Consider the following 16,716-nt stretch of genomic DNA (forward strand, 5'->3'; position numbering starts at 1 on the left):
GACGCTAAGCTGTATGAGGTTGTTTGGGCTTGGCACTGGAGATGCAGTCTCGAAGCTGGGGAACTTGAATCTCAAGTCCGCCCATGCAGTGGTGAATGGACATGAACACAACTTATAATGTACCCATCGCCAGCTGTTCAGACGACACAGCAGTTACTACACGAGACAAGAATGGTCATAGTCGTCACTAATGATTGAAGCACGTCTGAAGGTGTCTGTGTGCTTCTTACCGTCATTACCGCTTCCTATCTTCATGTTGGCCTCCTAAAATGGAGTCTAGCCGGTCCTCGAAAGCAGTCCGCGATCATCCGCTCATACTGCTCTTTGCAATATTCTTGGCTTGGAAACTATGTCTTCTGCTTATCACATTAGCCAGCCCGGGTGGCGGATATGACACCTCTACAAGCCTGCTGTTCGACCAGCAAGGCTCACACAACTCCGCCTCTGGAGAAGTTGGGATGCTGGGAAGACGCTGGTTCAATTTCGTCAGATGGGATGCAGTATATTTCACGCATATGTCGCAGCACGGTCATGTATATGAACAGGAGTGGGCTTTTGGAATGGGCCTCTCAACAGCGATATCAGGGATTGCAAGACGTAGGACGGCCTCTGCCTCTGACAAACGGTGACTGACAAGACACTTAGTTCTTTCAAAATCGTTCAGCTTTTTCAGTGCGCAATCATCTGTCCTTATAGCAGGTCTTGCTTTATCCCATTTGGCACACTGGCTGTCTGTGATCCAACTGTTCGCGCTTGCGACGACACTCACTGGCAGCAAGAAGACCACCACCCCTTCCCTGATACCGTTCTATGCCGCTGCATTTCACATCCTCTCTCCGGCGGGAGTGTTTCTGTCAGCTCCATATACTGAAAGCTTGTTCGCCTTCTTTTCCATTTCTGGGTTCCTGGCGTTTGTCCGTGCCGTCCACCATTCCGCCCATGGCCCGTTTACGGGCTGCATCGGTATGATTGGTGCAGGAATTGCCTTCGGTACGGCAACTTTTGTTAGAAGCAACGGCATACTAGCAGGTATTACTTTTGTTCTCGCAGCTTGCGCAACGGCGTTCGCAATCCTCTCCCAAGGGCCATCGTTGCCTCGAGTCAGCCTGCTCGCGTCAGTCCTCGTCGGTGGCCTACTGGTGGCGGTCGGGATGGTAACGCCACAAGTTGTCGCATACATGGAATACTGTAATGGACGATACCCTGGACAGAGGAGGCCATGGTGCGAGGCCAACATCCCATCAATCTTCACATGGGTTCAATCTCACTACTGGTAGGTCTTTACACAGCTCACCCGTGCAGAAACGCTGACAGCGGCTCCAGGAACGTCGGTCCCTTCCGGTATTGGACACTTTCGAATGTCCCACTGTTCTTGCTCGCAGCTCCCACGCTTTGGCTGCTCGTCTACTCCGCGATAGACGTGCTTCGCAACCCTGGCGCACTTTTGGCAGCTCCATCTGGCTCGTCATCCCAGATAGCCACCGCACAGCAGAAGAGTGCGGTCATGAGCTTGGCACTGCCTCAACTCGTGCTCGCAGTGCTTGCGTTGACGAGTTACCATGTGCAGATCATCACTCGAATATCTTCGGGATATCCCTTGTGGTACATCTGGTTGGCAGCCAGAACACAGGAGAACACGACTCGCACGGCACCCATCATACGCTGGATGGTGATATATGCGTTGGTCCAGGCCGGCTTGTACGCGTCCTTCCTACCTCCGGCATGAAGAAGGCATCGTCTGTCCATCATCCATCAAATAAGTCGGTGGTTTCGTGGTATTGTAACCACCGAACGTGGCTCTCAATGTGTCGTATATTTGCTCCCGTGTTGCTCTGCTTGTACAGCTGCATCTCATAGTGGGATCAACGAATGCAAGCCTATTCCTCGGGCGTCAAGCTCTGGCGTGGGACACCGTCAAAAATCGACTTCGATGCATCGTGCCAATACGTACTTCTTCCCGATATTCCCTTACATTGATGGAACAGTTCAAAGTTGTGCAGGTTGTATTCAAGTTAAAGGAATACGACTCGGAAAGTGCAGTTTGCTATCCGGGGTTCCAACCGGGCCGAATGGGCCATACCGCGGGTTGCTTCAATCCTCCCTTATAGAAATGAGACCCATAGTATGAAGGATAATTCTCCCCATCGAAAATGTGGCACGATGCAGCATGTAGCGTGTGACGGTAAGAGGGGAGGATGGGACGCCAGAATAGATAGGCCTACCAAAAATACATGTAAGGTAATACGAAGGCCGCAAGACCCCAAGTTGTTTGCTTGCAAGGCTCAGATGCGAATGTGGCAGATTCATCCCATACAGAAACATCAGAAGGACTGTTTGAATTGTTTCAGGAGCAGCACAGACTCCCTACTCCATGTCTACATCGTTTTGTTGGTACATGTATCACTCCAGCTTCCCCTTCGGAGACAGCGTCTGCTATATCCGGTCACTCCGCCAAGCCTCTCCATGCGGAGTGCGGTATGCAGTCAATGTTGTAGTATACAGTCAAGCAAACAATACCGTTGTGAATGCTGTGAACACTCTATCCGGCTCAACTATCGCTGTCACAGTCGTTGGAACATTCCACAATATCTTCCTGGCTCATTCAACCCTGTTGTTGCCCTTTAAATCCCAACCCCCGTCCTCCGCAGGCATAAACGTGACGTAGCAAGGCTGCACCGCAGCTTGCTAAGCGCTACTCCTCGACCACATCTACGACTCGGACGACTGCCTGATTGTGCCACCACCTTCTCCGATTGAAGGCCTTTTCGGACTCTTCGCCTCGCTTTTATCTCTCAGAAACATGAGATAGTCGATTTAGCCTCACTGTGATCTCCCCAACCTCCATGAGTCCACGACCGTTACAATCGAACCATGGAAAATCATAGACAGCAGATGGAGGGCCTGCCGCTCGGCAGTCATGTCAAACATGGCTGGGAAACATCAAGAGCAACCTCTCCCGCCGGGACTGTCGCGATGGATCAATCACAGATCTCGGACGTTGAACATCAAGTCAAGCGCAACAGACCGCGGACGTTTCCATATTTCAGCACTTTGCCTTACCCGGTGGAAGATGAGACACAGAGACAGAAGAACTTGTCCGAGATCCTCAAACACCTCTATATTGCCATTCAGGCCAGTGATTTTACACCAGGGGCGGTGCACTGGACGAGAGAACTTCGCAGCTGGCTTTCCCTGAAGTTCGACCCGACTAGGGAGCAGCGTGTGAAACTCGTCAAGCTGTACTATGAACTGGCTCTGGCTCCTGGTATTGATTCTGGTGTTGCTGAACGCTTTGCAAGCATGTTCATGCTCCTTACAAAGTATGTCACAATCGCTGACACGCTGCTACTGAGAGTTCACCTGCTGACACGTCTACAGGCGCAAGCACTACTTGCGACCACTCAAAGACCTGACCCTCGACTGGCGGACCCTTTACAGAGAACTCAAAGTATTTGTGCTCCCGAGTGAATCTGGACTCATGCAAACAACCAGTCTAAAGAGAAACATCAAGACACTCACAAAGATCGCCTCATTCGCGCAGTTGTACTTCGACCCAGGAGATATTCCTGCTATGCTGGAGGGAATCCTCCCTCACTTCACCATGTCCTCCGCCGAGGGAGCCTTTGTGGTCATAGGGTTACTCAATATACTTTTGCCAACCAGTCCACCACCACAAAACCGCTCCGACTTGACCCCTCAGCAGTTCCTTCCCACTCTCTTCCACTTGTGGTCGTTGGTCAATCGATCTCGGACTGTGGACGTGGCATGTCTCGATCTCTGTTCTCGCCTCGCTCGAGACGCCTTGCCCAGTCCCAACGTAGAGTTTTCCGAATGCGGTATCTTTACATTGGAACAGTCAACCTTGATCACGACTTCAATCTTGCGGTTGCTCGAGATCCCTGTCGGACAGTCGACCTCACCATACAGCACGCTTGTCGATTTGTCGGCTGGCATGGGCATTTTACTTGAGCGAGACTCGCGAAAGCATCCAGTGTCCCATCACATTGCTCGCTGGTTCGTCATGTCCCTTTCGCCAGCGTGTCTGACACAACGGACCTCGGTCCTGTCGCTCCTCGAGACATTGATTCAGGCGGTCGAGACATTCTTCCACCCTTCCAATTCGGGCTCGTGGACGCGTACTTTGGCGCAGCTGGTGTTCTATCTCGCAGATTTCTTTGTCATGCGCTGGAACCGAGAACGAAATGGAGAAATGGAAGTGCCAGAGGAGCGTAGGCTCAATGAGCCGCTCCGAAAGCGCTTCGTCTTGTGTTTGCGAGAAGTCATCTTCATGGGCATCTATGCAAAGAGCGGAACGGCCATGAGCTATTCCTTGTCCACCCTCCAAGCGCTCGCATTCCTAGAGCCAGATTTGATTCTTCCAGGGGCGCTGCAGCGCATCTACCCGTCTATGCAGGGACTAGTGGAAGTCCATCGCACAATCTCCTCCTTGCGGTCTCTGCAAATTCTTGCAAGAACAATGATCAGAACCAAAGGGTACCGCTGCCATGTCACTGCGCTGCTCGGCTTGGCACTCCCAGGTATTGATGCCAATGATTTGGAGAAGACGCTGTACACGTTGTCATTTTTCGCCAACGTTTGTTACAACATACCGTTCGAAGATCTTTCTAAAGGTCGTGAAGACATCCAGGGGAACATGTTGGCCATGGAATGGATCACGGGGGAAATGGAGCGAATGGAGCAGGAGGGTGCCAGTGTGGAACTCAACTATGCCTCGCTCAACGAGAAAGACGAGGAGATGATTCTCGCATCCTCCACCGCCGGATTCAGCGAGTTTGTAACGTCGTTCTTGGGCAGGGTCTTCACGCTTCTGGAGAATTTGCCGGATGCAGCCAGAGTCCGCAGTGGCTCTCCTGAAGAGAACATTGTCAACACATTGCCTGCGGCTTTCATGCCGTTGCTGGCATCTCTCTCGCCCGAGCTCTACGACTTGGCCTTAAACAAGATTGTCGACTTTGTTGCGAATCATGTCATACATCAGTCGCGGGATGCGATGGCATTTATTTGCAACTGCCTATGCAAAGTCAACCCTGAGAAGGCTTTGGCTAAATTCATCCCTGTCTTGATCGGCGCCATTCGGACAGAAATCGACGAGAATGGTGCCGGCTCAACTAGAAACGCAGCCTCCGACGTCCTACCTCGAGATCGGGGCCTCGTATGGAACATCAGCATGCTAAGTATGTGCGTGGTCCATGTCGGGTCGGCAGTTCTCAAGTACAAGCAGGAACTGTTCGATATCGCGGTTTACATGCAGCAGAAATGCAAAGGCATGCCCACCGTGCATGTCTCCAACTATGTGCACCACTTACTTCTCAATCTCACGGTCACATATACCGCCGACTATTCACTCTATGAGCCGGAGAGGATTGCTAATGGCATCACAGCGGACCTTTGGGGCTATGCGGAGCCGCCCACCGCAATCAAACTGAAGTGGCATGTGCCTTGCAAAGAAGAAATTGACTTTGCGGTTGAACTTTTTCAAAATCAAGCGGAGAGTGCCCTCAAGCATCTCACAGGTCTCATTCGAGGCACTTCAAGCGTCAAGCGAGATGGCAGTGGCAAGGAATGGTCGGATGAAGTCTCGAGAAATCTTGTGTTGCTGCGACTCTTACTGGCCGGAGTATCGGTTCTGTTTGATGCCAAGGGCGTTAACGAAGGGCTCACCACGACCGCAGCAGGAGTTGATGCCGACACTGCAATGTCTCAAGCAAATGGACACGTCCCGGAGGAGGGTGAGAATGCCGCCGACACCGACGCCTCCCTCGATGGCACAGACGAGACGTCAATCAAACCGTCTTTTCAGTATCCGGCAGGCGTGACCCTTAAGCCGGAGGATGAGAACTACAAGTTGATCCATCGACTCCGACAAGATGTCGGTCGTGTATTGCATGAGGTCCACGAATTCTTGACCCGAGAAGGCGAAGATGATGTGTCCTCGTTTGCCCCGCTGTACACGGCATATCGATCGTGGTTTGTTGATGTGGGAATTGAGCGGTCGGCACATGTCCTTGACAGAGTTACGCGCCTTCTGCATGCCGATGAGCAGCCGTACAAAGTGAGCGGCATCAGGAAAGATTATCCGCGCTCCATTCTGGTTCGCCGGGCCAATGTCTACCACACTCAGAGACTCCGACACAATGCCGCACCCCGACCCCGTTCTGAATTGGACGAACGGCTATTGCTGGATCTCGCGGAGTCAGCCGTGTCGTTGTACACTGAGGTCCGCCGAAATGCGCAGAGTGCTGGGGAGTCTGCCCTGAAGGTGGTCTTTGGAGCTCGTCTTTTCATTATTCCTCCACTTCTGGCGTCCTTCCACAAGGCCGTAGAACGGCACGACTTTCCTCGAATCAAAGGCAGTCTTTTTGCACTCTTGTTCGGCAGTCTGGCAAAGACAGTGGGCAGGCATTGGAAATATACTCCAGCAGTGATCAGAACCTTCATCGAAGCCAGTACAGCTGACAAACCTTCAATACAGAAACTTTGCAGTGGTGGGCTCTTCCAGATCATGGATTATGGAAGGCCTGGCGACCGCATGGCCATCATCGACAGAGCAGTTGTTGATCCCTTCACTCCCGACGAAGACGTCGAGAGCACAGTCTCCAAGAAGAAGGCCTTCGTCTTGAGCAAGCGTGCCAACATTGAACGGAAGAAGACAGAACTGGCAGAAGAGCTCATCGAAATGGCCAGAGTCTCGCACTGGAAGAAGGCGACACGGGTCGCCACACTCGTCATGTCATTGGGAATGCGATTTGATCACATATGTTCAGACAATATGATCGATCTCATCACTCGAGGCACCGTCGATCCCCATCCCGGACTGCGAGGACTTTACTCCCAGGGCTTAGTGGCCCTGTTTACTATGACAGATGTCCGAGCAGTCTGCAACCATGACTACGCCAATTATATTCAAGCTTTGCAGGAATTCCCTGCAAAGGTCAAAGTGCCCGTCCATGCCGAGGAAGAAATGTGGACAGACAACTTTCTGAAAGCCTTCTCTCAGCCGGAGACGGATGTGTACATTGATCATGATTATCCTGGGTGGCTGGTCTGGTCAAAGTTCATGCCTGGCTACAAGGCCAATGTGAAGAATGACATCTTGTATGACGATCTCGAATGGAAGAAACGAACAGTCATTGGTAAACTTCTGGACCGAGAATGGTTCGTGAAGTTCTTTAAATACCTGAAGCAGGAACCTCGGGATCAATCTGCCGACAGGTTTCGCATGGCAAGTGCAGCGATGCTCACCTATGCGTTCGAATTGATCATTCGGGACGGGCTGGCTGTCGCCACGTTCGAGGAGATCAAGGAAGAAACCCTCGCCGTGTTTGAAGACGGTACTGACAAACATCAACACCGCGCCACCGCCGAGATCCTGGCCGGATTGGTTACGTCGGTCATGGACAACTCAATTGAACGGCGGACGATGGTATGGGAGTTTGCGTTCCCTATCATTCAGCGGGTCTTCTCAGATGGACTGACGCCGGAAAACTCGGGGTATTGGACCACTTTCCTCCACATGATTCTTCAGGCACGAGATCCTCGTCGGGCATGGCCTCTGGTAGAATGGCTCTCGAATTTCCGATTGGACATGAACTCGAACGCTGCTTTCAAAGAGAGTTCGAAGATACATCTTCTTCATCAAGTCATAATGGATGCAGGATGGCATTTCCAACTGGAGAAGCCGATTGCCGAGGATTTCCTCCGCCATATCGACCATCCTTACAAAGGCGTGCGTGAAGCCATGGCCCATACACTCGCCACCATCATTCGGACCAGATACCACGAATCGTTTAAAGACGTCAAAGAACTCATCGCAACTCAACAGGCTGCTGGCTCCATCGGCGTGCAACCGTACCTACCCACGAAAGAGTTTGATGAAACAATGCATGAGGTTTTTGAGCGACTCGAAAAATGGCGACACGAACGTGCACCGGGTCAACAAACACCTTCGTCGTACACCTCGGGAAGCAAGACGGTATTGTTGTGGCTCGACTCAATGTTATCATCGTATGAGTGCACCCAGCTTCTCACCTACTTCCCCGACCTCTTCACCGAACAATTCTTGCATATGATGGACGTCAAGGAGGATCCGGAATTGCAATCTCTGGCATATCATGTGTTCCGTCATCTGCCAAACATCCCTCACCGCATCGGAGAGGATCAGAGATTAATCGAGTCGTTGATCCGGATCGGGAGAACGTCCCCATCGTGGCATCAACGCCTTCGGGTCATGATCAATATGCAGATCATCTTTTTCAGACGCTTGTTCCTGCTCTCAGAAGAGAGTAAACAGAAGCTGTTCAACTGCGTCGCTGATATGCTAGAGGACTCTCAGCATGAAGTCCGTGCCGGTGCGGCCACCACGTTGTCCGGGATGATTCGTTGCTCGCCGCTCGACTTGCGCGAGAGAATGATCGTCAAGTTGCGAGACCGTTTCACGCAGACTCTCATCGACAATCCTCTGCCAAAGAAGCCTAGACGGCCGTTGGGTGGAATTGCAGCCGAATTGTCGTCGGCACGGACTTCAGGGACGAATACCCCGACTCCTGAGGCACAGCGCTTGGTCATAGTTCGACACGCCGCCGTGCTCGGTCTGGGCGCTTTGATCCAAGCATTCCCATATTCAAGCCCACCCCCTCCTTGGATGCCCGATGTCCTGGTGACGTTGAGTAGCAAAGCGGCAAATGATCCGGCCACCGTGGGTAACAGTGTCAAGAGCATCATCAGCGACTTCAAAAAGACGAGGCAGGATACCTGGCATATTGACGTCAAGGTAAGTGGTTTACAGTCACAGACGTTGTCGTTGAAAGATGGCGTGCTAACAATTGCTAGGCATTCAAACCCGAGCAAATTGAAGATCTCTCCGGGGTCCTATGGAAGAGCTATTTTGCTTAGCGATGTAGCAGTTGCCGCGATACAGGGAGATATCAACATGATGAAAATGACTTTTGAGACTTTTGAGCATAGCGTTGGCGTTCCAATCTTGGAGTCCGTATCATTCAAACATGGCTGCGTTTCTCCACACGCTTCCTAGTGATCAAAGCAAACGCCAGTCTTCATCTGTCCTTACCAGTCTGAACACCATATTAGGAACTTGAGGAATGACTTGAAGTCCAATAATAGTCCGTCTGTTAGCTTGGATATTGGCCAAGATGAACATTGGTGGACATGGAGGCTAATTTGTCGCTCGCGGAATGGAGTGGGAATGAAAACGCCATGGGACATCTGCCGACTTTGCAAGTGAAGAGCGGAGTGCACCACTGGCGATATTAGAATTGCGCCTGTAACATAGATAGTATTGAGCAGGAAGATGTCATCGTCGACCTCTGTCTAAAACCGTACTTACCAGCTGCCTCCTCGATAGGATCCAGATCGTGGCGAGGCTGAGGACTGCATGTATGATGTAATGTTCCACCGTACTCTCGCCGCTCTTAGGCTGGGTCCAATGCAGTTAGCGTGCCAAGCTGGATGGGAGCTGCGAACTGCCAGTGTCGGTGCAGTCACGGTGTCACTTGGAGTGCAGCCCCTCGGAGACGCCTCCTTCAAGTTCGAGGTGGTAGATCAGGCAGGCCTCCATCCTTCATCAGACCCTACCACCCTTACCTAGAGGAGAGGCATCGAACTCCCTGCTCTCTCTTGTATATTTCAGTCTCTGCACTCGGCCTGGGCGGCTTATCTCCTTCTTCGCTCAACCGCCCAGCATGGCCCACAAGGACACCCTCTTCCGCTCGGCGAGCATGTCCCTGACGCAGCTCTATATTTCCAACGAAATCGGTCGTGAGGTCGTTTCCGCCCTGGGAGAACTTGGTGTCGTACAGTTCCGAGACCTCAATGCAGACACCAACGCGTTCCAGCGTACCTTCACCACCGAGATCCGTCGGTTGGACAACGTGGAGCGGCAACTGCGCTACTTCAAATCCCAGATGGAGAAGTCCAACATCGAGATGCGAAGCCATTGGGACTTTGACCAGGATATGCTGGCCGCACCAGAAGCCAACGAGATCGACGAACTCGCTGACCGTTCGGAGACGCTGGAACATCGGATCAGCAGCTTGAATGAGAGCTATGAAACGTTGAAGAAGAGAGAGGTCGAGCTATCAGAATGGCGTTGGGTCCTTAAGGAGGCCGGCGGCTTTTTTGACCGTGCCCATGGCCAGACAGATGATATTCGAGCAAGTGTCGAGGAAGACGACGCTCCCCTCCTCCGTAACGCCGAAGTCGAAGAAGGCCGAGCCAACGGCGACGCCGGTCACCAGCAGAGCTTCGCCGTGATGAATATCGGATTTGTGGCGGGTGTCATCCCCCGTGAGCGACTGGCAGCCTTCGAACGAATTCTGTGGAGAACCCTCCGCGGCAATCTCTACATGAACCAGTCTGAGATCCCAGAGCCAATCGTCAACCCGGAGACGAATGAAGAAATCAGGAAGAATGTCTTTGTCATCTTCGCGCACGGCAAGGAAATCATAGCCAAGATTCGAAAGATCTCAGAGTCCCTCGGCGCGGATCTGTACAACGTGGACGAGAACAGCGACATTAGACGGGATCAGATCCACGAAGTGAACACCCGGCTGAGCGACCTTGCCAGTGTCCTGCGAAACACCAAGAACACTTTGGACGCCGAACTTACCGCCATTTCTCGCTCGCTTGCTGCGTGGTTGATTGTGATCAAGAAAGAGAAGGCAGTCTTCAATGCATTGAACATGTGCTCCTACGATCAAGCGAGAAAGACTCTCATTGCAGAAGCTTGGTGCCCTACCAATGCCCTGCCACAGATTCGAGCTACGTTGCAGGATGTCAATGATCGTGCTGGACTTTCTGTACCCACCATCGTGAACCAGATCAAGACCAACAAGACTCCTCCGACCTACAACAAGACCAACAAGTTCACGGAAGGGTTTCAGACCATCATCAACGCCTACGGTACCGCCAAGTATCAGGAAGTCAATCCAGGCCTTTACACCATCGTGACGTTCCCATTCCTGTTCGCCGTCATGTTTGGTGATTTCGGACATGGATGTCTGATGACGATGGCCGCTGCCGCAATGATCTACTGGGAGAAGCCACTGCTGAGGTCCAAGCAGGACGAACTGTTCGCCATGGCATTCTATGGCCGATATATCATGCTGATGATGGGCATTTTTTCGATGTATACAGGTCTAATCTATAACGACGTCTTTTCCAAGGGGTTCACCCCATTCGCGTCGGCGTGGGAGTTTCCGGAGGAAGGCCGGCCGGAAGTCGGCGCTCATCTCAAAGGGAGCTATCGATATCCCTTTGGTCTTGACTGGGCCTGGCATGGATCCGAGAACGACTTGCTCTTCAACAACAGTTTGAAGATGAAGCTGTCCATTCTTATGGGTTGGGTGCACATGACCTATGCATTGTGCTTCTCCTACATCAACGCCAAGCACTTCAAGACTCCCATCGACATCTGGGGTAACTTTGTCCCGGGCATGATCTTTTTCCAGAGTATCTTTGGATATCTCAGCTTCTGTATCGTCTACAAATGGTCCATCGATTGGCCAGCCCAAGGGAGGAGTCCGCCCTCATTACTCAATATGTTGATCCAGATGTTCTTGTCACCAGGCAATGTGGATGAAGGCGACCAGCTATACAGGGGCCAAGCCGGTGTCCAGGTTTTCCTGGTTCTGATCGCTATCATCAACGTGCCTATCCTGCTTTTGTTGAAGCCTCTGTATCTGCGTTGGCAGCACCAGAAGACGGCTGCTCAGGGCTATCGCGGCATCGGAGATACCAGTGTTGTTGCTCATGCGACGGATCTCGATGATGACGAACATGATGCTGGACGGCGCATGAACGGTCGCGCTAGTCAGGAGGATGACGACGAGGGAGCTATGATCACTGAGAACATCGGAGAAGATGAAGAACATGAGGAATTCGAGTTCTCAGAGGTCATGATACATCAAACGATCCGTAAGACTTGACCCTCGCCACTGAAAAATCATGCATCGGTGCTGACATTCCTTTCTAGATACAATCGAGTTCTGCCTCAACTGCGTCTCCCATACGGCTTCCTATCTCCGTCTTTGGGCGCTTTCGCTTGCTCATCAGCAGCTCTCGGTGGTGCTGTGGAACATGACTCTCGGCAATGCGTTCGCCATGTCTGGCGGCATGCAGATCGTCATGATCATCATCACCTTCTACATCTGGTTTGCTCTGACCATTGCCGTCCTGTGTGTTATGGAAGGCACCTCCGCCATGTTGCACAGTCTACGTCTGCATTGGGTCGAAGCTATGAGTAAGCATTTTGTGGGCGAGGGCATTCCGTTTGAACCGTTCAGCTTCAAACTGCTGCTGGAGGAGGATCCTGTGGACTGAGCAACGAGACTTGGTTGAAGCCAGTAATAGAGGCATTGCTAGTATGTAGATGATAATCTATTCGTGTATTACCAAGAATATGCTCCTTGACGTTTGTCAATTGGTTAAGAATGGAGGTCTTCGTTGCAGCTACCGACGAGTTGCGAACGTTCTGGCTAGCAAGTGCGAGATCTCAACTTGACACAACTTGCGCTCAGATGAACGATGGTATCAATGGCCTTTGGAGGCTCCATTACTTGAGTGACTAATCAGATAACCGCACGTCACCGCAGAGTGCAAGCCCAAAATATGTCTCGCCTAAGTTGCCTTATTACAGTCAGACCCAACACGTGACAGCAAGTCTTGGCTCCCGGTTCCGCACACTGCACCTTCGCAAAACTTCATCTCGCACGCCGCCCCTGCCACTGAACCTCGTCATCGAACAACCACGAAGTATCCCCAGTGACCAGAAGATCTTGTCAAGAGTAAGTCCCTGACTTCAGTTCAGCTCGCTGTTAATCATGATACTGACTTCGCAACAGTGCAGATGTAAGTCCACCCGCTTCACCTGACACGAATCCGAAGTCGAAAGTCCTATTCTCGTGCGATGGCGACGGCGACGGCGACCGAACGACCATGGTCAGCGGTCGTTTTCCGAAGCGTTGAGGATATCTCTCTCCTGGAGGCAGCCAAAACACGACATATCAAGAAGCTGGAATAAGAGACTGACAAGTTATTGAACCAACAGCTTCGTCAAGACCCTCACGGGCAAGACCATCACCCTTGAGGTCGAGTCGTCGGACACCATCGACAACGTCAAGTCCAAGATCCAGGACAAGGAAGGCATCCCGCCCGACCAGCAGCGTTTGATCTTCGCCGGCAAGCAGCTCGAGGATGGCCGCACGTTGAGCGACTACAACATCCAAAAGGTATATATACACCTCTCCACACGTTCCGTCTGGATCCGGCACAACTGGGTTTTCACCGCCCATGTCTACTACTACACGACAATCCTAAATCCAGCGTGGGCTGGTAGTATACATTGCGGTTGCTCGTGTCTTTCTGTGTTGTGACTTCTGAGGGAGATTCATGTGTGGCTGACCGATGTTCGTTTCAAAAATCAAACAGGAGTCCACCCTTCATTTGGTCCTCCGTCTGCGTGGCGGTATCATCGAACCCTCCCTCAAGGCCCTTGCCTCCAAATACAACTGCGAGAAGATGATCTGCCGGAAGTGCTACGCCCGTCTGCCCCCGCGAGCCACCAACTGCCGCAAGAAGAAGTGCGGTCACTCCAACCAGCTCCGACCGAAGAAGAAGATAAAGTAAAGGTTGTGCGCTATTTACGTACTGGTATCCTGCTGTTCGGTCTGCGCGGTGGGACGGAAGACAGGTGGGGGGAAACGCGAAGAAGTGGCGTGGCCAAGTTTTGCTGGAGGTTTGCATGCTCAGTCCGCTGCATTCAAGGATGAGAGCATGCGCAACAGAGGCAATACTATGGCGAGAATGGGGTTTCTGCAGATCAAGGAATGGACAATTAGCTGCTTAGGCTAGATCAAGTTCATTGTTTTTCATGACTTAGTTGTGTCTTCTACTTCTGCATCTCCCGCTCTGCTATCTTCCTTTCTGGTCGCACCTTGGATGTGGGCACTTGAGGCTGTCCCATATCATGTCCAAGCGTGCAAGGCCAGGCATGGGTTTTGAAGGTGATCATGTCACTAGAAAAGGTTTGGAATCTTCAAGGCTGTGAACATGACAGCACTATCTGAACACTACAACGGCTTAGCTTACAGGAACTCGGCAGTTGAATATTAAGTCTTGTAAATGAGTCAAGGCTCCGTTGTCAAGCCTCAGTCATGATTGATACATAAATGCCATCTTAAGATGTCAATTGTCTCGCAACCCCGGCAGCGCATGGCCGCACCGCACAGTGATCCCAGTTTAGTTTCTGACATTGATCATGCTACACAGAGACATTCTCTAGAAACGCATCGACGCCGTCATTCTCCTGCCCGCATCGTCCTTGGCAGGACTCCCATGGCTGAAGAACAAGATCTTGATAGCGATCGCCAACCCAGCCTGCAGCAGCACCACAGCCAGCAGAAGGACCTGGCTGATTTTCTTCTCGGTGGCGCGGATGACAGGGTACAGGTTCTTGACTAGGAAAAACACGCTGACAGCATACCCGAGCCCGACAATGGCATAGTTGAGCCCACTCAAGGGCGACCACGAGACCAGCGCCACGGCGATCCAGAACAGGTTGCTGTACCCGTACAGGGCCCAACACTCGACCAGCTCGAGCGACTGGGCGCCGAACCACCTCAGGGCCGCCCACAGCCCGAGCGGCACGAACAGCGTGTACCCGTAGACCAGGCCGGCGGCGCCGCTCAACAGTCGGAAATCATATTCGAAATGCTTCTTGCCTTCCGTCGCGAGCTTGTGGCTGATCGTGCCCGTCAGGAACAAAATCACCACCACCGTCGTCGCGATCCAGAACGGGCCGTACAGGTCGGGATTGCCGTCCATCGTATCGAGAAACGGAGGCGTGTTGGGCAGGAAAGGTAGAATTGCGGTGCGGCATCGGTGCAGTACCGTCGTTGTGTCGACGTCGAAGAATTGCGCGTAGAACCCGAGCGACCAGAGCATGTGTTTCCGAGGCACCGCTGACGGGTCGTTGGGCAGAGTCGCTGGGTTGGTGGCGCTGTTGGCGAGAAACGCTGTCGACGACGAGTCTGGTTGCACCTTGCGCGTCGAGCTTGTCTCGAAGTCTGTTTCGTTAGTCTTTCTGTCTGGCCGCTTGGAATGCGTAGATTCGGAGGATGAGAGTAGACGAGAGTAGATGAGAGAGGAAGAAAAAGGGTAAGGGTAAGCCAAAGAGGATGTACGTGTCCGCGGCCAGAGGCGCTTCAGCTTACTGGAAGAGTGGAATTCAAGGTCGTCGTCCTGGAGATCGGTATGTCCGAGGTCGCCCTGTCCAGAAATCTTGTCAGTTTCTCATATCTCTCAAGGGTTTAGCTGTGCCAACGGCCGGCGTGGATGCCGCGCGCGGAGGCCGTGTCTGGTGGAGGGAGAGGAGGAAGGGAGACGCACTTCGGTGTCGACGTCCACGACGACATCGTACCCTCGATTAGCCATATTGCTGGAGCGTGCAGGATTGGACGATTGAGGTGCAGAGCGGTTACTCTGTTGCGGTGGAAGAGTAGGAGTAAAGAGGATTTCTCGCGGTGGACGTGAAAGTGAGAGCAGTTCAGTTAAGTTTGGCATTGGAAACACGTCGCCTGTCTGCAGCTTTGCGCTTCGAGTTCGCAGTTTGACGTGCCGAGCACCACTCGGGAGCGCAGCCAGCTGAAATAATTTTGTAATTACAGCAATAAACTGGTCAATTAAGCGTTGAAGCACGTAATTACCTGTTTTGGGATTCTGTTTCCCATTGAGGTACCTCTCACCTGCTACCTACCCAGGTACATCAGGTATTGTGTACTATCAAGCTTATATACCTACATCGGGAGGTATAGTCTTTTTTGGTGCCTTCTTTCAGAACCCGGAATAGACACCTAGGTAAGGTATCTTATGAAAGACCTGGTTTACAACGTCCAACGTCCAGACATGTATGTCTATACGTACACGGCACAGGATGTCCAAGACTCTTGGATTACATTCATTCGGGAGCAACCAGCTTCTGGTTTGCGCGAAGAGGAGGTGCACCCTCAAGAGACTGCAGATTGCAGCTCTCTATTCCGCCATTGGATATGTCGAGGCCACCGTATTGCCTATCGGCTGATCCTTGTCATCAATGATGTGGCATGATACGTCGTAGCTCTATCACAACGGCCGTCATTCGGAACTGTCCAGTCCTGGTCTCAATGAAGATCCACCTCAACATTGCTTCAGTTGAGCAGACTTCGAAAGAAATATGCATAGCATCGCCGATGAAAGAAGCTGACTGTGCGCAGCTGACCCTATGCCAGGCTATGTGTTCTTGTGGCGGCGCTACCGTTTGGGCGCTGGGTTCGGATTCTCTCTGTTCCGAACAGCCTTGCAGGCGCTACCGCAGATGACCATTTATCGTCGTGAAATGTTGCAACCGGGAGTGATGCTGGCCAAGGAGCGAAAGAAGCTCGGGTGCAGCAACAACTCTCTCACCTGCGTCGAAGGATTGATGTGATACACAGGCTGACCATGACCAATGTGGCAGACGATGTGAGACGCTCATTGCCCAATCCCAAGGGTATCTATTATGGAAGATGACTTCGTTGTCATGCGCAGCATCATCGTACAACACCAAGGTCGTCCAACGTGGCTTCTTCCTGCTGGCTTTGACATAAAAATTGGCATCTGTCGTGATCCCGGCGCAGTCTCATTGACCGCTGTTGTCAGGCAGGG

General features: G+C 52.1%; 4 protein-coding genes across 4 annotated transcripts; 3 read left to right on the forward strand and 1 right to left on the reverse strand.

Annotated features, from left to right (window-relative positions):
- Positions 1-269: 269 nt before the first annotated feature.
- A1O1_00378 (uncharacterized protein) lies at positions 270-1,726 on the forward strand (the record flags this gene model as incomplete). Its single annotated transcript, XM_007721297.1, has 3 exons — positions 270-597; positions 646-1,273; positions 1,324-1,726. 3 exons carry the CDS (start codon positions 270-272, stop codon positions 1,724-1,726), a joined length of 1,359 nt encoding a protein of 452 aa, XP_007719487.1.
- Positions 1,727-2,871: 1,145 nt separating this feature from the next.
- A1O1_00379 (proteasome activator subunit 4) lies at positions 2,872-8,913 on the forward strand (the record flags this gene model as incomplete). The annotated part of the gene is made up of 3 exons (XM_007721298.1): positions 2,872-3,320; positions 3,379-8,791; positions 8,851-8,913. The coding sequence occupies 3 exons, from the start codon at positions 2,872-2,874 to the stop codon at positions 8,911-8,913; spliced, it is 5,925 nt and encodes a 1,974-aa protein (XP_007719488.1).
- Positions 8,914-9,719: 806 nt separating this feature from the next.
- On the forward strand, positions 9,720-13,662 carry A1O1_00380 (V-type H+-transporting ATPase subunit I; the record flags this gene model as incomplete). The annotated part of the gene is made up of 5 exons (XM_007721299.1): positions 9,720-11,952; positions 12,011-12,277; positions 12,879-12,885; positions 13,085-13,265; positions 13,465-13,662. 5 exons carry the CDS (start codon positions 9,720-9,722, stop codon positions 13,660-13,662), a joined length of 2,886 nt encoding a protein of 961 aa, XP_007719489.1.
- A 651-nt stretch (positions 13,663-14,313) lies between these two features.
- A1O1_00381 (uncharacterized protein) lies at positions 14,314-15,468 on the reverse strand (the record flags this gene model as incomplete). Its single annotated transcript, XM_007721300.1, has 2 exons — positions 14,314-15,303; positions 15,424-15,468. The coding sequence occupies 2 exons, from the start codon at positions 15,466-15,468 to the stop codon at positions 14,314-14,316; spliced, it is 1,035 nt and encodes a 344-aa protein (XP_007719490.1).
- Between the last annotated feature and the right edge of the window lie 1,248 nt (positions 15,469-16,716).

This window comes from Capronia coronata (assembly GCF_000585585.1).
Source record: "Capronia coronata CBS 617.96 chromosome Unknown acBCG-supercont1.1, whole genome shotgun sequence".
Classification (NCBI taxonomy): Eukaryota; Fungi; Ascomycota; class Eurotiomycetes; order Chaetothyriales; family Herpotrichiellaceae; genus Capronia; species Capronia coronata.